At 46.9% G+C, this 22556-nt stretch overlaps 1 protein-coding gene across 1 annotated transcript in view; it reads right to left on the minus strand.

The window, feature by feature from the left end:
* Positions 1-7829, minus strand: part of LOC133970586 (nuclear factor 1 X-type) — a gene marked incomplete in the record, with an annotated part of 42082 nt that extends 34253 nt beyond the window's left edge. Inside the window, 2 exon segments of the mRNA XM_062407494.1 lie at positions 4062-4097; positions 7565-7829. Of these exon segments, the coding sequence (XP_062263478.1) occupies positions 4062-4097; positions 7565-7591 (63 nt within the window).
* Between the last annotated feature and the right edge of the window lie 14727 nt (positions 7830-22556).

Raw genomic sequence — 22556 nt, forward strand, 5'->3', positions numbered from 1 at the left:
ACACCTGGAAGACGACCTCGTGTTTGTGTGGAAGCTCTGAATCTGCCTCTCGACGGAGGGCGAGTGAAAGTGAGCGAGGAGGAGAGTCTGTGCAGAGAGAGAAGCTGCAGGCGAACACACAGAGATCCGATTTCATCCAGATGAATCTGGAAGCTTTGTAATGAAGGGTCTACTGTATATATTTAGAGATGTAGGTCAGACAGACTAAACAACGTGCCCACACAGAGAAGACCTGGAGTGGACCCACAGCGATCTGCAGCTCTGAATCCAGCTGACCTGTGACACACGAGAACAACGGCTCACCGGCTTCAGACCTGAGGTTCTTCTTCTGCAGGACACGACAGATCCTGGAAGTTCACCGCTCCTCTACATGGAAACGTTCTGATGAAGGAGCCCAGAGAACCAGTTACTGAGTTTGCTCCGCGGTCGGATCCTGGCGTCGGTTCAGCTCCGAGCGAGAACAAAGCACATTTCTCAGTCTATTAATAAATTGAGTCTAATGCTGATATGAATGCGCCGGTCATAAATTCATGTGTCAATATGTAATAATGCACTCGAGCTTCTTCTTCTTCTGCTGATTCCTTAGCTCCACTTGTTCTAGTCTTAACATAAAAATGTGCATTGTTATGTATCTTGGAAGTTTGATATTTATTGTAAAGCGTTTTAGAAATAGAGTCGTTTTCAGGCTTGATCCAAAATGATATGAAAATGGGGTCTGGACATTTTCCAGAGTTTGTCTTTCAAGATTTCTGGATCAGACTCTTTCACAACATGAGATATTTTTCTATTCTTTTTGTTTTCTTCAGTTTTATGTTTGTCACGTGTTTGAAACGTCATCGACACAATTTTCCAGCTATTTTCTCATATTGGCCTCACTTATGTCATTTTCCTGATGTTTTACCAGTGGGGGGGGGGGGGGGGCTTGCAGGAAATGTAGCGGGAAAATTCCAGAAGCAACAGACTCAAATATTTGCATTCTCACATATTCAGCCTCTCCGGAAAATTTCAGGAAAATGTTGTGTGTTTAGCTCTTTAGCCGCCACTTCAAATTAAATAAAACAAAAAGTTGTGTACTTGTAAACTTGTAAAATGTACTTTAAAGTTTTGATAATGAGTCAGAGGGGAGTTTTGCTTCAGGAGGTCGTTAAGGTCACAGCACGTTCATCCACCCTGAACCAAACCACTTTGCAGGTCAAAGGTCGTATCCTTAAAACCAACTCCAGTGTCAACCAGCCGTGACACAACCAGTGGAATTCAACACACTCTCACAACCTGGAGGAGGACGAGTGCAAAGAGAGAAGTGTGTGTGTGTGTCTGTGTGTCTGAACTCAAGGGGCCACACCCTCTCTACAACACACACACGCCGTCACTTCTCTCCGTCTCATTGTTTCACACAAACACCACATGTGTGTGTGTGTGTGTGTGTGTGTGTCACCACAAACACTGTATCCTCATCTGCCCTGTCACAACCAGCACTCACCACAGACCCACATACTGGTCCCAGTGAGGGAGGACTGGTCGTGACAAAAACATCCACCGGAGCTCCACTGCTCTTCTGCTCGTGGTTCCTTCTGGTACAGACACACTCTGTCCCGGTGGTTTCCAAAATGAGACCCCCCCACCCCCACCCCCCCCTCCTCTCATATTGTACAAAGTGTTTTGTGTTGCTCTGTATATTCGAGCTCAATTATGTAATTTAGCACCGGAGTGGTGTGTGCTCGGTAGCGATGGCAACAGCACAACATATCGGCGACCACAGAGCCGCGGCGCCGGAGTCGAGCCAAACACTAATCCATGCCAGAGGTGACATGAGCGCAGGAAGAGTGAGGCGGGTGGAGACAACATGACACACACATGAAGAAATCACACGCACATTCGTAGACAGACGTGTACACACACACACAGACACACACACACACAGCAGTGTACGACTCTCTCCTCTCACTCCTCGGCTTCCTTTTAAAACACGAGCGCACACACTGGATTTCCTCCCATTCTTCTTGGCTGGAGCCTCCCATGGCACTAGCGGTAGGAATCCATTCTCCACGGGCGCCGGGACAGCTGTGCTGATACTGAGTGAGACACCGGCGGTTCGGCCCCAGATAAAAAACTACATGCTACTTAATTCAAATCTACATCGCCGGCTGCCAAGAGGCACTCGGCTCATCTCGTCTTTGTCTCTGCCACCAAACACAGGCTCTGGATTTCATTGCGAAAAAACTGTCGTAAATTTGCCGCTGCTGACGCACGGTGGCCCCCGGTCACGAGCCGACAATAAACACACACAATTTATATGACTGACAAAGACGTTAATCACAGAATCCTTCATAAGCCTCTCATTTAAATGTGTAGTTAGGATGCAAATAATCCACAACACGCTGCCGGTTGTAGAGCGTCACAGACCATAAATAAAAAGCTCCCGTTTGGAGCCCTGTGATGAGGAACCAGGACGAGCTCCTGGTTTCAAACTGGTGACACAAACAACCAGACAACGCCACCTTATTAAATGAGCTCCGGTGTCTTTTAATGGTGGCGGGTTTGGTGGAGGGCTGTGCCGTCGCTGGCAGCACGCTCCAGATGAATAAGTGAAAGGAACATGGTGTCCTTGGCAGTGTCTGGCATTATGACCTCCTGGTACACCACAAAACAGCAGCCCGGCCAATCAGGGACTCCGATTTCACCCGGTGTACTCCCTTCCTCTCTCAGTTACACGAGAGCACAATAGATCAGCCCCACCTGTCAATCAAACCGACTATGAGTCCACTCCCGTGTGTGGTGGCCAAGCGGAGAGTGGTCCCCTGGCTGCCACGTCACTGCTCCGCACAAACATCCACACAAGCCCCACCTCTGGAGCCGGTTTGGCACCCCCGAGCCACACCGGGGTTGTGTATCACATTTATATACATGTATAATCAAAGTCAGTCCAGGTTGGGAGCGGCTGAAACAAACTCCGCAGTCATATCATGAGTCAATATCTGAGAAATGCAATAGAGGCCATAAGAGCCTGTGACTTTGAAGTGAAGTGAAACAGCAGTGAACTGGCTGGAGAAGGGATTTCTGTCTTCAAAGGTCAAAGGTGAGACAGTCGCCTGGAGACTGGGATCCTGCAGCTCCAGGCCAGAGAGACACTCTGCAGGAGAACTGGCATGAAGACTTCTGGCTTCTGTAGGGGCACTTTTGCATGTTCCCGCGTATGCTCGTGCACGTGTATGCTCGTGCACGCGTATGCTCGTGCACACACCCGGGTGCGTAGGTGTGTGTCCTTATAATTCAGAAAAATCCGACATTTTTTTCTGTTTATTCAGACTGCGGTTCCATCAGATTTTAATCCTCGGAGCAGCTGTTCCAACTCATTCTCCAGGCCGGGGGAAGAGAGGGGGGGGGTAATGGCCACCTCACCAAATATGTGTAAACGCAAAAAGTTCTAATGCGTCAGTCTCATCTGCAGGAACAACTGGCGATGACGTCAGGAAATTATAACACAACGCGTCCCGCTGGAGACAAGTGCGCGCCTCCTCCTCACAACGCACGGGGCGAGCGAGGCCGTGCGAAGTCAGGCGCGCGTGCACGGAGCTGCTGCAGCCACCTCCTCTCTTACTTCTGAGAGCACGAGCACGACAGAGGTCTCGTGCAGGAGCGAAGGGGAACGTCCGCACTGGAGGTTACAGTTTGCACCAGTGTTAAATGAATCTGAGAGAATTAAACCAGTTCGCTGTTTTTTAAAGGATTGTTCTGATCTTCTCTTCTTTTCATTTCCACATCGCGCAGGAAACTTATATTTCCCTATTTCCAAAATGCGACCTACTTTCAACTTAAACATAAACAATAGTTTTATGGTCATATCGTCGACACGAGGCTTCACAACAGGAGAGAAATTCAACTTTTCATGGAGCGTGTGCGCGTGAAACCAAAGTCCCCCCTCCGCTGCGCAGGCCCGCAGCTGCAGCGGGAGATACACCACAAATACACATTCTCTCATGATGGAATATAGATATATATATATAGAAACACACACACACACACACCTGATGCTTGACAAATAGGGACTAAAGAGGACTTACCACTAAGGCATTGTTTAGAAGATGAGTAGGGTAATACTTTAGTGTTGAGAGGTGTAAAGAGGCGAGGAGAGCAGGGGTCAGCGTCCAGGCGGGCAGAGGAGGCAGAGGGAAGGAATCAGTTAACAGGTCGCGAGCTGCACAACATACTCAACACATTTCAGATTTCAGATGCAATGACATTAAATTAATAAGAAGAAGAGAGAGAGAATGGGAAAGAATAGGAATGTGTGTGTGTGTGTGTGTTTGTGCTGCGTCATTGTGGCCTGCGGCGATCTGAGAGTTCAGGTTTAGATAAATAAATCAATGAATAAGTAAAATAAATGATGTTTAATATTTAAAATGATGTCAAAGATAATTTGAGGAGGAAAAATGAAACATTCACGTTACAGGGAATTTTTCCTAAATTGAGAAAAATAAGTACCTTTCGTCCATTTTATAAATAAAAGCCTCTACAGAGTATAAAACTACACAGAGCTCGATGTGATATTTATCTTTTATTTCTAACACACTGCATCGACTCTACACACACACACACACACACACACACACTGCTCTCCCTCTGTAATTTGCCTCCATTACGCAGCGTCACTTCCCAGCACGAGGCTTCTCTGCACTGAGGCTTTTATCACAGTTAATAATTCATTCGATTGTTTACAATTGTTTCCATATTCCAGGTCCAAGCTGGAATTTTTAATTATTAACAGCAATTAAATCAACAAAAAGAGACTTCACGTCCAAACAGGGAGCTGTGAGAGAATGCTGCGAGTGTGAGAGTGTGTGTGTGTGTGTGTGTGTGTGTGTGTGTGTGTTGGTGTGAGTGTGTGTTGTGCAGAGAAGAGGAAGAGAAGAAACAACTTTCCTCAACGTGCAAATAGCCACACTCCTTGGCCACACACACACACACACACACACACACACACACACACACACACACACACACAAACACACACACACAGATACAATTGATCAAATAACTAAAATACAGCAGCCTATATTTAATATATAAGTGTTTCCATCAATTTCCTGCCCAAGCAAAGACAAACTGCAAGTTACCATCAAGTGCACAAGCTTCTGATGCCAGCTTATTTTAAATTAAAGTTGAATTAATGTGGCTAAATGAAATATACTTACATATGAAGGATGCATAAGAATTTACAGATGCAGTCCAATAAGAAAGGCCTGTAAGGTGTTTGTATTCTCATCTGTGTGAAACCATCTGTTTCTAGTTTCTCTCCATCTCTCGGTGAGTTTCACCGTCTGAGGAGACGGCAACAGTTTCTTCAATAAAACTCAGAATTAAGGAAAATAATAAAAAATCTCTTTTCCCTTTCTGGTGCCAGCGAGAGGCCGGTGGTTCGATCCCAGCTGCTAATGTCTGCAAATGGAAAGCAGAGGCGCCTGGTGCCCATGCGATGAGCGAGGAACATCCTCTGAGCCTCTGGTGGAGAGCAGAGCTGTCAGAGGAGCACGACCAGAGGAGAACTCTTTTAATAAAACCACGGCGAGAAATCAGGAGTGAATTACACATCAAACGGGAGCCTGGCAGTCGGCTGTCAGACAAAGCCAATGAGGGATAAACAAGTCTGCTTCATGAGAGCAGGACTCCCAGCAGCTGGGCAGGCCTGTGCCACTGGTTGGCTGGGACCAGGGGAAATACCTTCAGAGTCTCAAGGACCTGGAAGAAAAGAGGCTCACGCTTCTGAAGGGGAAATATTAAAAAGGTAAAAAAGTCGTCTTTAAATATGAGATTTGAGTTTGTTTGGCAGAACACAAGCTGGTGACAGAAGTCAGGACAAACACCTGATCACAGAGGATGAAGATCCACAGAGAGACTCTTCAGGGCAGATGTGCTGCACAGCTGGAAAGGTCTCATAACGGTGTTTTACTTACTTCACCATCAATCCCTCAGTCCGTCACTAAACGTGTCTTATCAGGACGAATATTTAACGATTTTCTGCAACAGAAATATCAACTAAATGTGATAATGTGTTAATAAAGAACAGGAAATTTAAATAGTTATGACTGAGGAGAAATATTAAAGCTTGAAGTAATATTTATCAGGACTCACACTGAGGAGTCTGTGAGAGCTCAACACCGGATCTGAAGCCGTGGATTCGACTCAACCAACAAACGCTCAGTTAAAAACTACATTTTAAACTATAAACTCTTTATATAACTGTTTTTCTACAGAAACTATCTCAAAAGATCAGCAGGTTAAAATCTTAAAATGTGAAGTGATGACAAGAGTTTAAAATAAGAAGCAGTGATTCCACATCCTACAGAGGAAAAGAGCCGGAGTCTTTTACTTTGAATAAAAATTAACTGTGAGAAATGAGGAGACGAAAAAGAGCTACTAAAAAATATTTAAAGGAATTCAAATAGATATCAAATCAGCTTACTTTAGGCTATAGATACAATTACATAAGTTGAAAATATAAAATCAATCAGAGAGTAGAGACATAAAGAAATAGATATGAAGTTTTATATACATAAACTATATAATCAGCACAGAGTGTGAATGTAAAGATGTAGATATTAAGTTATATACACACCTTCTAAATCAGTAGAGAGATAAAGATGTAGATAAAATGTTATATATGCACAAGCTATAAAGTCACTTTAGAGTACGGATATAAATATTTATCTATGAAGTTATATATACAATGGTTATAAAACCAGTAGAAAAATAACTAAATATATATATATATATAAAGATTTAGATAAGATGTTACATATACACACGTTATAAAACTCTATAAATATAGTGTTGTATATACGCACAAGTTATAAAAGCACTATGGTATGGATATAAAGATAAAGATGCAAAGTCAAACACACAAGTTACACAATTAAAAAAGATCAACTGGTGCAGCGGAGTAACAAAATGTCAGAAGATGCACGTAGAACTTTACGCACGCTTCCCCACTCACACAATAACGTACGCGCACAGACGCACACACACTAACACACACACACACACACACACACACTCACACACACACGCACACGCACACACACACTCGCTTCCCCCGGTCTCAACGTGCAGAGGCGGCAGCGGCGCGCGCTCCTCCAGCTCCTCTCACGGGCCAACAACTCCCCGCGAGCTCCGACACTCGCGCGCAATCACACACACACGCACACGCACGCATCTTCCAGCAGAAATATTAAACTCCACAGTCTGTGTCCGTGCGCGCGCTCTCACTCCCTCTCTCTCTCTCCTCCTCCACGCACGCTCCCCTCCTTCTTTCCTCTCTCTTTTTTTTATATATGTAATTCATCTCGGGAGAAGCGCCATTTTCTCTCCAAAAAAAAAAAAAAGAACCCATGTGCGATGGAAATTACGCACGAGAGAAAAAAGTTCCGCGCGACGGCCCGAGCGGAGTCGAGGGGGAAGTTGGACCCGGAGCCCGGCAGCGCAGCGGGTTCGAGCCCCGGGCAGCGAACACATGGAAACACATGGAAACACAGAGAGCGGGTAGCGGAGCCCGGCAGCGGAGGGTTACCTGCGTCAGGCAGTACGGGGAGTACATGTTGACTCAGAGCGGGTTCAGGTCGGAGGGACGCTCGGTATCGTGCTGCATCGCACGCGCTCCTCGTCCTGGTTCTCTCTAGTCCATGCTGCTGCAGCGCGCTGTAACCCCGCCTAGAAAGTGAAAGCTTGCACAAACTTTCAGGGAAAAAACTTTGTCTCCCTCCCCTTCTCCTCTCAGGCGCTTCCACCGCGCTCCTCTCTGCGGCGCACAGGACTTCACAAAAAATAAAAAGAAGCTGCACGTTCATGGAGGAGCTGCATCAAACTACTGTGTCTTTTGCAGAGTGATAAGTCTTTTATTAATATTTGTTTATGGGAGGGAGGGAGGGGGGGGGATCTCTACAGAGGGTTTATTTATCCGCGTTCACGGACCAGATCCAGAAAACACCAGTAACACCAGTAACACCAGTGCGCGTTTTTCCCGCATTTGCAGATCTGAGGAAACAACGTGAACGCGTCACCAGCGTCATCGCGTGTTCTGAACCCTGACACGTTTCCTCTGCAGCTCGTGTTCACGTGAACAGTCTCTGATCTGACAGATTAAATACTTCATTAATAATGTGCATGTGTACAGAGCACGGAGTTCCGTGTGAGGCTGCAGGAGAACTTCACGTGCAGCTCTTCCTCGTGCACTAAAAGCTCCAAGTGCTTCTCTTAACTCTTAGTTTGCAGGCGCTTGAATGGCTGCACTATCTCGAGGAGGCTCTGGAGCTCAGTCTATTTATTTGCTGAACCGTATTTGACCCAGTCTGGAGCCCACAACTGCAGTTTAGAAAACCAGTGAAGTGAGTCCAAGCCAAACAGTTTCTGCAGCACTCTCACTGGGAAGTAGAAAACCAGCAAACAGAGGAGACCAACGTGTAATCACAGCCTCGGAGCCGGATCAGAACCCGGCAGCTCGGAGGGAACAGAACCGCTCTCCCTCTCCTCCCTCTCCCGCTCGCTCACAGGCAAACAGCACAGAGCGATCCACATATCACATGAGCGTCAGAAAACGAAGCTGCCTGCACCCGGGCCTGTGGCTCCGGGGGAATTCGGGTGGGAGTGGACTCATGGTGAAGAAGCTGGAGGTTCGGGGCCTGACAATGGCGTCCCACAGATTTATGGGGCCTTCTCCTCGTGCACCACAAAGAGATCTGGGCTCCGTGTGGCCAATTAGTGCACAGGGCCGGACGAGCGAGCCGGGGAGGAGAGGGAGAAAGTGTGCGGTTGGGTGGGGGGGGGCACGAGCACCACAAAACCGTAATCCAGTCCTCGCCACCGCACCGGGCTCCGACGCCAGCATTCCTTTCCCTGGATGCGATACACGACTAATATGAAACACACGGGCCCACCCTTCCATTTAGACAGGTGTCCTGACATCACCACCCGTCTCACGCTCGCCTCGGAGTCTTTAACAGCACCGCAAATACTAAAGGTTACCAGGAGCGGTGGGCCGGGGAATCGAACCTCCCTCCTTTATGGAGTCGACTCGCCGGCAACACACACGCACACCAGCGCCCCTCTGCCGCGGCTCCTTAAACCAGCAGCCACACATTTAGTGGTCTGTGTGAGTAAATCTCTCATTAAGTAACACATGGTGGAGCCATATGCTCCGGGTTGTGGGTCTGCTGCGGCGCTGCTTTTTCACACGCTTAAAAATACACATATGTAGCAGCCGCTGCGGAGACGTGTGGAGAGGACACCGCCAGCAGCACGGAGACGGACGTCCCACTGAAGACTGATGGAGAGACGGAGACGTCCTGTTTGTCTCCGGCTTAACGAGGTCTGCAGAACAGGTTGCTCAAGGATAGGAGCCACTAATGTGCCAGAGACACACACACACACACACATAGACACACACAGGGTATCATACCACAAGCAGGGATGACACCACACCTGAGGTTGTGTTTTCACCTCCAGCGACTCACAGTTGTGACCTTTCATCCATTTCATCCTCTTTACAGACTTCCTGCAGATTGAATTCTTCAGTTTGGACAAAAACCCTGTTTGGTGAAGTCACGGTGACCTTTGACCTTTCGCCCACCAAACTCTAATCAGCTCCACTTGTGCACAAAGGGAACGTTTGGACCACGTTCGATCCCGTGTGGCGTTTCTGAGAGATCGTGATCGTGAGGATGGGACAAAGAAATAAAATCTGCCACCACTGAGAATATTTCATTTTTTTTACTAATATAAATTATACAATAAACACAGTTTGAAGTAAAATTCTTCCACCAAGTTCAAACAGTAGCTTTAAATTAAATCAAGCTTCACCAAATTTCACACAATCATAAATATTAGTCCTCATTTATTTATTTTTATCAAGATCCCTGAATTATTCTTTGGGAAATTCCTGAATTCATCAAACTGTCATCTGCCTCACAATAATAAAGAAACAATCTTGGATTTATTTTCTCAGAAATCTGTCTGTAGCTTTTAAATAATTTTAAAAATACAAACTCACACACAGGGATGAAAACACAAATATCATGATCTTAAAAATATGTTCATGATATTTCAGCCAATTGATTTTCTTTTATAAGTATAAACAGAAAATATCCAACTGTTTTACATTTGTTTTTTTATATTTGTGAACAAGATAAATAGTGAACAGAATATTTAACAGTTTCAACTTTCTTCATCTGGCTGATACACGACCTCAGATCAAATTAACATTTTACAGACTGTGACGTTTCTTATCATTTGTTATAATAATAATAGATTTATAATATCATTTAAATATAGTTTTTAAGATTTCATTATAGACAGAATTGACTTGATTTCATGTGTCAATCATTTTTTTCACTGGAATCTTTCACATCTTGAAAATCCTTCAAACGGTCGATCTGAGAGGAAACGGCTGAATCTCTAACTCGTCTCCGTCATTCGACTTCATTTGTATTTTTAATCACTTCCACTCGTTCTCCTCACTCGCCCGACGCCTTCACACTCTGGAGTTTTAGTTTTATTTTGGACGTAGACGCTCGCAACCACTTGATTGTTTTCTTTCCATCACGACTTAAAGTCCTCAGTGATTCGTCCGGCTCCTGTCACGTGACCTCAGAAGAAAACACCCGACGTCAGCCTCGGCTTCCGGAGCAGAACATCCGCCCTGTTGTCTTTAAGTTCAATTCTGTATTTTACAATGATGGTTTACATGTGGAGGAGACGAGTCGTCATGAAATCAGGAGGTTGAGTCTGAACAGGGTTGAAGCTGCGCAGCCAAAACGCAGCTGAGGTCAGAGACGGTTTTATTTAGATTACACGTAAAGCCGTGGTGATGTGGACGTAGCCTCACATCCACACTCCATCACTAACTCAACAACTGACACCACTTCATAAACACCGAGGTCCCTTCATGTTTCCATTCCCTCTTCCTCAGAGGGCGGCTGCTCCCTCCTCCTCCTCCGTCAGCAGGGCCCTAATGAAGACGGAGGGCGAGGGGAAGCCATGATGCGTTTGCCACAACACCAAGCCCCCCCCGGACCTCCTGGGGAGAGGCTGGAGGTGGACTACCCTCCTGTGGATGTTCTTGAACCCGCTGCCCCCGCAATCCAACCCAGCTCGGGCGACGCTCCTCCCCAGCCGCGCTCTGCGAGGAGCCTCCTCCACCAGCCTCCTCCACCAGCCTCCTCCACCAGCCACTGCTCCATTACAGACATAATGGTTCAGTTCTGCAGCCGAGACACTCGATACGCTGCAGAGACCCAGATCCTCCCGGAGACTTGGCGAAAGTCTCAACTCTGGGAAACAAAGAGCGCAGCCTAGAAAACTGGCTCCCACCTCATTAACAATCAGGTTTTCAGTCATCCCCCCCCTCCCCTCTCACCCTCCCCCCCTCCTCCCCACCTCCTGCTTTTTATTACCGTTTTATATCACGTCGATGGCTGTAAATCCACCGCGCTCGCTGGGTGGATTCTTTTACTTCTTCTAAAAAAGAAAAGCTGCTCCCTTCCTTCAACTTTTGCTTTATTCCTTTTTCATTTTCACACGACTAAGCATGCTGCACATTATCGTTATAATTTCAGTCCCGTGAGGCCACGGCGCTTCGGCGAAGTTGCAAAGGCCCCTTCCCTCTTTCCCTCTTTCCCTCTTTCCCTTTTTTCTTAAAATGTGCCTGTGGAAATAATGATTGTAATGGTTTGCAGCTGAGTAGAGGGAGCTGTGAATGACATTATGATTGTGGTACAATTACCAAGAGCATGAAAACAGACTGTCAGTCACAGTAATGAGTAATGACTCAAATAACACATTTAGGACCAACACATGAAGTAATAAGAAGAAAAATAATAATAATAATAGATGCGTACCCTGTATGAATCTGATACTACAAAGCATTCAGGCATCCCAGGACCTCTGGAGGGTTCTTCATTCAAGAGAAAGGTTTCGGTTGCCTGAAATGTAACACAACAGTCATGAATTCATTAGTCCACACTTTCTTTAGGGGTTCATGGAATTTAAACACAAACCAGAGAAGAAGGCTGCAAAGCTGTAAAAAGCAGATTTCTCATTTTAGAATCTCTCTAATCCTGCTTCTTTACATATTGACCTATATTTAATAATCATCCTCAAGTCCCACCACCAGAGAAACAGGGTTTTTCATTGACATTCTACACACACACACACACACGCACACACAGACACACACACAGTGGATGGTGTGCGCTGCCTGCCGGAGCCCATATGCTGCTCAGGCCTGAGGCCCGGCCCTGCCAGTCACCAGCACTTGAATGGGGAGCGACACGTTTAGCTGCCGAACCCGAACACACAATACTGCTACACAAAGGCGTTTCCTGTCCCTGCTGTTTCACCTGCATGGTCACTTTCTGTCGGTGTGCACTGATTCAGCACTAATCATTCACAGACGCTCACGTGCACGCCCTCACACATGCACAGGCCGCTCTGCGATGTATTCACTGATAGATGCGGCTAAAGTATTTATTCCAAGTGTTTGTTTCTATTCAGCGCGGTTCATTTGTATTCTGTGGGACGCACCAGCAGAGACTTGGAATCTGAATGAGCATCCATCCCAGTTCAGCTGTCAGTGGAGGCAGCCAGGCCAACATGGACGGGGGGGGGGGGGACCACAGGCTGTGGGGCAGCTCAGCCTGACGAGCTCGCCGGTGGCTAACACCCATCTGAGTACACACTGGTGCAAATTGGTTTTTGCCAGGCTAAATTTGAACGTGTGTTTTGGAAGATGAGTAAACCTGTGAGACGAGGGTTCAAACTGACAGATTAATGAAAATAACTCTGAGTTCAGGGGAAGAAAGTTTCACTCACAGAAGGAGCAGGAGACTTCTCGACTCGGAGAGAAGACGAGAGCCACTAATCCTATTTTCCAGAACTTTACGTTCTGATCTCTCAACGTAACGTAAGTAGAAACAAACATGGACCCAAAACAGGAACAAACATTGCTCCTCGCCAGCAGCAACATGTAAAGTTATACTATTTAAACTGGCATGTGAGGTAAACAATTTTTTAGAGGAATTCAAACAGACGTTAAGTTACTTAAGCATTTACATATGCACACAAACACACACACGCACGCACGGGGCGACACGGGATTGTACTTGAACAAATACATGCACAGACACATGCATAAACACACGGCTCTATAATAAGGAGCAGACGTGGGCTAACCAAGTTGTGGCTGGAGACACAGGCTATTCATATCCCTCAGAATGAGAGGTTGCAGCTCGAGTCGTGTCCCTTCTCCTGTGACACGGGCAGGGCTCCACCGAGCGGCCTCCTCTCTCTGTGGCCCCGGGGCCCCCCCCCCGCCCGGCCGGCTCATTAACACAAGATTAACATTGGTTTTGTCGAGCGCAGCCTCTCGTGCTCACAACACATTTAGCACCGGGCCACATGAAGCGCTCGCTGGGTTAAACAAAGTTAGAGCTCAAGTCATCCAAGTGACTAAGAAAACACCACCCGTGGCACCGGGCCCCGGCGTCCGACCTCGGGCCTGTCACCATTAATATGTGGGGAAACACTGGAGGAAAACCATTTCAAACCATTTGTCCCACTAAATGGTGCCCGTGTCAAGCTGCCTGGGCCTCCTGACGAGCCCCTAAACTGCCTGGTGCACATGAAGGATATATTTTTCTCCAGCTGGTAATCACAGAGCAGCTCGACGCTCGCTCTGATCACCGCTCTCTGACAAGTCGCTCTGGGTCATTTACACTGGGAGAGGATTCACGTCGCTCTGACAGAGGGTTTCAGGATCAGGGAAATAAAACGACAAATAAATGAAACGATGAAAACACGAGTCACTTATTATCATTATTATTATTATTATTAAATGTCATTTGGCTGATGCTTTTGTCCAGAGCGACTTACAGTTAGTACACTCAACATTTATGAGGGGCCATTAAGGGGTTCAGAATCTTGCCAAGGACACTTCGGCATGCAGATGGGGAAGAGTGGGGATTGAAAAGGCAACCTTCTTGTTGGAGAACGACCACTCTACCCCCTAGGCCACACCGCCCCCAAAGTTAAAGTTTTGAAGTGTCGCTCTGTCCTCGTCTTTCTACCTCTGTAGCTCCATCTCCCCCCCCCCCCCTCCCTCTCCTGTCTGCTTTTATGGAGCATGGTATCAATTATATATAAATATACATGTATATATATGTGTGTGTGTGTCTATGTGTGTAGTTCCAGAACCGCAAGTAATTAACACTCGGAGCGCCGTGCAGAGCGATTGAAGTCGGAGGATGTTGACTCTGCTCTGTCAGATTTTATCGAGGCCGAGCGGAGAGCGTGGATTCACGACTGCAAACAATCACAACACGGACGAGAGGAAGAGAAACTTCTACAGCAGAAGAAAACATCGGTGCTGCTCGGTGCCAAGTTTCCAACACAGACATTAGAGGAAAAATCTAAACCCCTTCTTTCAGCCATGAGTTACGTCTTCGGTATTCTGAGGTTCATTGAGGACAGAGAGACATCGATCAAATCACAGGAAAAGACTCTGAAGTGTCCATCATCCATTCTTTTGGACGAGTTGAAAGATGACGCATGGAATGTGGGAGGAGTCACAGACGATTAGTCTCCAATGCATTTCTGCAGGGAGCTAACTGCAGAGTTAGCAACCCGAGCTAACGCTGGTGAACCTGGTGGATCGACAGTGAGAAAGACATTTCCATCAGAAGGCTGTGGAAACCGAAACAGGTCAAAGGTCACGAACAGGCCTCAAATCTGCTGAAAGGTTTTAATATCACCAGTAGGATGTGACCGACCAGTGTTGGTGCTAAAATCACAAACTGGAGCGTCTCTCAGTGGAGCTCGTTCGTCCACCAGGGCCAAACTAATTCATACATTCACCGAATTGTCAGCTTCCTGTTTCAGGACCGGGACATTGTCCCTCGTTCCAGTTCTGAGGGATTGACTTTACTGACAACTCGCCCATAACCAGTAGAAGAACATGGTGCTAGATGGGGTTCCACTTCTTTTAAAGGAGGAAACCGAGACAATCAGTCGGTCAGTGGGTCGGATCCAATGGGGATGCTCAGATCTTTCATGGCACTGGATGAATCAGAGAAGTGTGTTTATTCCACTGAGCTTCGACTTTCCCTCATTCGTACTCGAACCCTGCACAGAACCCCCCCCCCCCCCCGCCCGGGCCTCGAGGGACAGGTCCGTCCTCCCAATCGCTGCTAAACAACCTGCTGATCCGTCCACGTCCTCATGGCCTCCTCCAGCTCAAACACCTTCTGGAGCATCAGAGACATAAAGAGACGTCCAACCCAGTCCGTCCCTCATTCAGCCCAGATCGGCTCCTCGTCCCTCACCTGATGTGGGCCGCACATCAAAGAGAGGGAGGGACGGGGAACTTGTTTGTGGAGGGGAGAAAAATGTGTGTGTGAGGGAATATGAATATGAAAGGAGGGGGGGGGGGGGGGGGTTTACGTTGTGTGAGTCCAAGCCAGAGCCACCTCAGGGAGGAACGCTGGGAAAATGTGATATTTTACACCTGCATCTCAGGAGGTGAGAAGAAGAGACAGGGAGCGGGGGAGGCAGTAATTAGAGCAGCGTGTGTGTGTGTGTGTGTCTGTGTGTGTGAGTGTGTCTGTGTGTGTTATAAAGGATTGCTACATGTTTCTGGGGCTTGCCACTGGTTCTTTTTCTGCATTCAATTTGGTACGATGCATTCGGTGCCAGATTATTAAAAATGCTAAACCTGGTTTACGAATTCAAAAAAAAAAATGTGTTGAAAACTTAAACAAATATGCAAATATTGTTCCAGTGATAAATAGCAGGCGAGCTCTGTTTAATGAATAATGCTATTGGCTCTAATTCCTCATTAAGACCCTAAAGACGAGAGTGAGGTGAGAGAACACATGTATTGTTGTTGGGATTCTTCCCCCCCCCCACAGCCAAATTAAACTGGTAAGGCAGAAGACGAGATACCGACACCTTCCTAAATTAAGTAGATTCAAATGACTTGGTTACAGAGCGGCTGCTCTGTCTGGGGCGTCTTGTGAAACCAATTAGCGCGGGGGGGGTTAAGTCTCGATAGAGTGACAGCGGCCGGGCTGGAGAGGAGATGGACGAGTTAAGAGAGTCATGTGATCGGGCTGAGCTCCGGGAGAAGAGACTTCCTCTACGCGTCCTGCAGAGCAAATGAAAGAAATGTGTCTGTGTTGTGTTGAGGTGTTGTGTTGTTTCCACAGCAAACTAATCCGACCTGTTCCAGGGTCAGATTGTCCTCGCTTTAATTCACCACACGGTCACTAAAGAAACTCTGCAGCTGTGCTGGGAACCAGTGGGATGACCTCACTCCTCTGGTTTCTCTTTCACATTTTGAATTGAGAGCTGGACCCCTGCAGCTCTCGTCTGCACGAGAAGTTGTCTCCCGTCACGAGTTCATCACGGAGCGTCGGAGCTGAACTTTGAGACGTGAAGCTGAGGAGAGTCGTTCAGGTTCTGGAGAGTTATTCTGATTCAGGCTCGAGACACGAAACATCTGACAGCGACTCCTGCTTCATTATTCAACAGGATGAATGAGAGATTTAACGAATCAAGTTATGAGGGCAGCAGAACCTGGTGTTGTTAGACTTCCACTCACAGAGGGAACTAGAAGTCAGGATATCTCCGCATCTGCTGCTTCCATTCTGTCTTTTTTTAAATCTCCCTCTCGTGAGTCTCCCCAGCTTTATGGATGTGGAACACTAAATCACTGTCATGCCTCTTTAACTATTGCTTTTGTGTCTTTAAAAAATTCCCTTGGCCTCCTGAAAAAGACAAATTCCTCTGCAATTCAAGCCAATTGTCAAAATTGAGGCTGTTTTCTAAATCGTTGGATCTTCTGTCACATCCCAGCAGCAGAACCCATCTCACTGGTCCTTCCTCTCGGCCCGATAGCCTCGGTGCTCACGCTGGAACCGTTACAACAGCTTAAAAACAGATCGACCTGACAAGGCTTATATCTGAGCTCACTATCCTAATATTTACACTGTTTGATTGTGGACCAGAGTTTCCATCTTTGAAACCATACGGCCCAGTCCGGCTGCACAGGCACCACGCGAGCCGGCCCCGCCTGCTCCGGGCCTTATTTATTTTTCCAGGGAAACGTCAAGGCCAGGACAAACATAATAGTATAATATTCTGTATACAGCGAGGGATGACATCACTGGCAGCTCCAGCCAAGAAGGGAGATCACACACAAGACTGGAAAACCACTTGTCTGATCGTCATGTGGCAGGCGGCACAGAAACACACAGAAACACACAAACACACAAATACTGTGGTATACACACACACACACACACACACTGGATCTGCCTCTCCACACTGACACATATGGTGACCATAGAGGAGTTACGCTTGTTGTAGGAATTTGGGAGAAAACTTGTCGTTTGGTTTTCCCCCGTTTTTCAATGACATTCAGAGAAAATCAATAAGCCCCAGTGCCACAGATATATAGATCATCTCTGGTGTTTGTGTTTCTGAGACGGAGCATAATTCAGCCTCTGGGGGGGGGGAAGCCAGCTAAATCCTGACACTGATTGACAGATGCCTCCAGTGGATTCTGACTAAACTAACATGCAACTGAAATATTCTGGCACGAATTCACAATATAGCCTTTTTCTTTAAAAATAATTTAAAAAAAGAAGGAGGTGAGTTGCTGCTATAAGTAGGAGAATAACAAGTGGAGATAATCCCATGTGAGGCCTGTCCTGAATTCTGTATCATTTTTACTGATGAGCTTCTTGGGCAGCTGCCATGTCAGCGAGGATGCTCGTAAACAAATAATTATTCATACTAATAATCTTTCATATTCATGTGCAAATAAGTTCCCTTCCCGGTGCCGAGGCAGCTTCAAGGTTGCACGTGGGAGGTTCGCCTAACTATGCCTGACTTGACTCATTTGATGCCAGAAGAAAAAGAGAATTTATCTAAAGGTCAAGGACGTGGGAGTTATAGATCATAATTCTGCACAGAGCTGAGCTTTTTATTGCTAATTTTAAAAGCTACAAGCTCTGCGATCAAATGCTTGTTCTCACAGGGAACACGTGCAGACACACATCCTATTAAGGGCGAATGTGGATAAAAGTGGAAACAACAGATTTGTGTGCTCAGCCAATTCAATTTATAAGGAAACTAATGAAATCTCAAATGTTGATGGAATCTTAAAAAGAAATGCTCAAAGTGAGCAGATTAAAAAAAGTAAAATCACACACTTGTATTTTTTGATGTCACAGGATTTCCCAACATTTTCACAAATCAATCAACTGCGTAATGAGGGAGTTGGTCGAAGCCACCGTGTGTAAATTACGCACAAATCAAATAGCCACATATTTGAATTTTGGCACAAACAGGAAGTCCAGTGCTGTTACAAGCAAAATTTCCCTGAATATAATAAACTAAGTTTGGGTGGGAATCGTTCTCCAGGGGCTGTGACGCATCTCGGAGCTGCTTATAGGCCTATATCGTTTCTTACGTGGCTATAAATAGAGCAGAGACGGCGCTGAAATGAGAGTCGACCTGTTCTCCATGTGGATAACACGGGAGAAGGCAGAGGGGGCAACCGGCGGTGACCTGAGAGGGCCGGACCCTGAAGGGACCAGGGGGCTGGAAATAAAACCTGGCAACGCGTTAAATAGCTATTTAAAAAAAAACAGTTGTTTGTGTTGTTCCAACAGCAGCTGCGTTTTAAAATGAACATTTATAATTCAACCTTATTGACAAATATCCAGAACATGTGACAGCACAGACACTCAGGTGGGTGGAGGGACTTGGCAAACTCTCTAGTGACTGCTCCCCATTAGCTCCCAGTGGATAACGAACACACACACACAGCTCAGCCCACTACACGTTAAAAGTTATTTCTGTGTATCATTAAAATCTACGTACAACTGCTCGAATGGATCTGAAAGCTGACGGCAGAAATGAGAAAATTATTGGTTTACACAGCACGTACCATTGTGGTGCGGGGAAATGTGCCAACACTCTCAGAGACCCATTTTCCACTCTGAACAAAGTTCGGCTTCCAAAAAAAAAAAAAAAAAAGAGAGAGAAAAGTGAGAGTGAGAGAGAGAGCGGCTCGGTGCCTTGTTCTGGGCCTTAAACCGGAAGCAGAAGAGCCCTAACACACGGCCTGGTGCCCGGGGAGCATGCCTCTAGGACCGGGTCGTCTCCGCGCAGAATAATCCAACTCGTCCGCTTCTCGTGCTCCTCATGCAGAGTGTTTATGTTCGCGCTCAACTCGTGACATTTCCATGAAAACCAGTCGGTGTCAAGGTTGTGCGCTCCTGTCAGTGCACGCGCTCTCTCTCTCTTTCTCTTTCTCTCCCCCTCTCTCTCGCCTCTATCTCCACTCTGTCCCGGTACCGGAAAGTCCGCGGAGGCGCCACCGACACAGTCCCCGTGTGAGCCCGAGTGGCGGAGCAGGCGTGCACCGACAGTAAGTGGCCTGCGCTCTCCGCTTATTACGCGCTCCCCAGATCAGCTGTTGCTCCTGCAGGAGAGGAAGACCACGCGCGCTTTCCCCTCGTGCGTGCTCCGGCTCCGGCTCCGCTCGTGTGAAAAGACGCGGAGTTCCTCCTCGGTCCGCGAGCTGCTCCACCTGCGTAAAGTCTCAGAGAAAAGGGACGGCGTCTCAGACCAATGGCGGGGCAGAGCTGGTGCGGGTGAGCGCGGGGGGACTTCTGTGCCACGCACGCCGGCGGGACTGTTGCAGCCTGAGCGCCTCAGACACAATAAGGAGAGGGTGGAACGCACGTCTCCCCCGCTGCGAGCCACCGAGCAGCCGAGCCCAAGTCCACACGCGCTGGAGGTGAAACCGCGGCGCGCTTCAGTGAGGACGCGCGGTGTCCTGTGGCCGCGGCCGGAGAAGCGGAGCGCGGGGCTGGTGAATTATTAATAACCCGAGCGGTCCACAGTCTGTCGTGTTCAGTGAGTAACCAGGGCGGCAGCTGGGGGTTTAGAGGAATTAAATACGGGCTCAGAGTAAACCGCGGACGCAGGGGATTAATAGCTCTCACCGGCACCAGGGCAGCTCGGGGCCGGCGAGGAGGGCGGGAGGGAGGTTAGGGAGCCGCGGGGGAGGCGGTGGTGGTGGAGGTGGTGGTGGAGGTAGTTTATGATAAACTCAAACAGTTTCTGAGTGTGTGGCATGGGGGGGGGGGGGGGCAGGCTATAAAACCTTCATGTCCAAAACACGCAGAGACGCACGGTTGGTCAAACGTGACCCTCAGCTTCATGGCTTCAACACAAACTGGATTTACAGTCTCATTATATTCTGTTTTTTATTTTATTTAAAAACAAATCGTGTTTCCCCCCCTCAATGGAAACCAACACCAAAGTGTTACTGGCCTCCTGCTGCACCCAGATGCGGAACTTCCTCTGAGGAACCGCTGAAGTTCAGATATAAATCTCTGACCAGGCTCGATTTAACTCTAGTAAATCAGAGTGACTGCACAGACCAGTGTGACCAGTGTGTGAAGCCTGTGGTGGGAATAAAGTGTGTGTGATTCATATCTGCACCTATTCCCCTGATTTAACGCACCGCAGTTTAACCCCCGGACCACAGGCCCAATAGTTCACATCCATAAACCACCGGGTCCGAGTCCAGGTGGAGTCGTGAAGAAGCAGAACCACCTCCTGGCGGGTGGAGGCGGCTGCAGGACAGATTTATTCTCCACAAATATCTGATGAGCTCCTGAAATTCAGATCCAGCCCCAAAAGCAAAGAGCCTCTGACCTGCTGGTGCAGACGTCACAGCACGAGGAGGATGATGACGCGCGTGACGACCTGGATCCACCTGCGGCCTGTTCCACGCGCACCGGCTCAACGCGTGAGAACGAGACCTGAGGAGAAGCTGCTGCAGACAGAGACACGTGGAACATCTCACAGCAGCAGGTTCACGAGGTTCAATCATATTTCATTCTTTCAGGAGAGATGAGCAGAGACTTTATTAAAATCCATGTTCAAAACAATGTTGAATTCATTTAGATTTACTTTGGAATAAAAAAGGAAAATATAAAGGAGTCAGGTGATATTTTTCTAATTCGAACCGTTACAACCAATTCATTGAATTGTGCAAATTTTATAATTTTATTGTGTATCATATTTGATCAAACTTAGCATTTTGCATTTCTTGGCTATAACAGTGAATCAGTTTATCACCTTGACAGGAAGTAGATTAATTTATACCTCATTTTAGCTGTTGTGAATTTATGTGATTTTAATTTTTAATTTATCACATTTAATAACTGAACTCATATTTATTTAAGAATTGAACATTTCTGTTTTTAACCCCCCCCCCACACACACACACAGACACACACTTAGTCTACCTGACAAATATAGATCTTAACAATCAATAGCAATTTATATGATAATCAATATAAAACATTTTATTTGTAATAACGAAAATTGGCTAATATTAAAACAATTCATAAAAATTATAATTATTATAATAACATTGAATGTGAGATAAAATACCAAAGTCTAATATGATATTTACTTTTATTATAATATAAATATAAATAAAATGATATGCTTAATTTTAATGTCTGTGTGTGTGTGTGTCTGTGTTTGTGTGTTAGTGTGTTTTTGTTAGTGTGTGTGTGTCTGGCCTGCAGGACAAGGCCTGTGAGTCTGAACACAGTCTTTTCTTACAGTGTTTGAATGTTTTTGTTTATCATGTCATGTTCTTTCTTAATTTAGTTAGAGTGCAAAACTATTATACACACACAAACACACACACACACACACACCCACACACACGTGCACACACAGACACACACAGTTGACCTGATGTTTGACCTCAACAGTTTTAATAATCAAATGTTTATTTCAGTTTTTGGGACGAACTCTTCCACTTTATGAAAATATGAATTAAAGGTCGAATCGAATTCAAAACCAATAAACGTGTTTTTTTATCACGCTGCTCGTTTCCTCCTGGTCCCAGTGGAGCTTCCTCACTGGGCCGCTGCACCAGGATCAGTTCGTTTCACCACTGATCACAGAAACAGGCGGCGGAGTCCGACAGCTCCTCCAGATTCTCTCCAGCCACTGAACTCGCCTCGTTACGCATGAACCAGTGGAACCAGTCACTGGCTGGTGTCCATGCGCTGGTTGCTCACTGGGATAAATTCACCTTTTCGTTTGAAAAGTCAAACATACTCGGGCCTGTTTCCTGTGCAGTCCATTCTGGGAATCCCTCTCAGGCAAAACCTGGCCAGTATTCACACCTTTACGCGCACGTGTGACCCGCATGCACGGATCCATACTGGCCCCCACAGCCGCCTGCGCTCCCAGTCCTTTCTGTGGCCTGTCTCCTCTCTATATACCGTCTCTCCCTGGAGGTTTACACAAACTGGGAAACAAAAGTTCCACTAGGCAACGGCCTGTCGAGGAATGCTGACCTTGGCACGGCTAGTGGAACCGGCCCGATTCCCTGCTTTTCTTCTTGGTGTAAATTAAGACGCATTTGACCCGAGCCAACTTCCAGGCGGTGCCAGCGGGGATGGATG

This window comes from Platichthys flesus, chromosome 16, assembly GCF_949316205.1.
Source record: "Platichthys flesus chromosome 16, fPlaFle2.1, whole genome shotgun sequence".
Classification (NCBI taxonomy): domain Eukaryota; kingdom Metazoa; phylum Chordata; class Actinopteri; order Pleuronectiformes; family Pleuronectidae; genus Platichthys; species Platichthys flesus.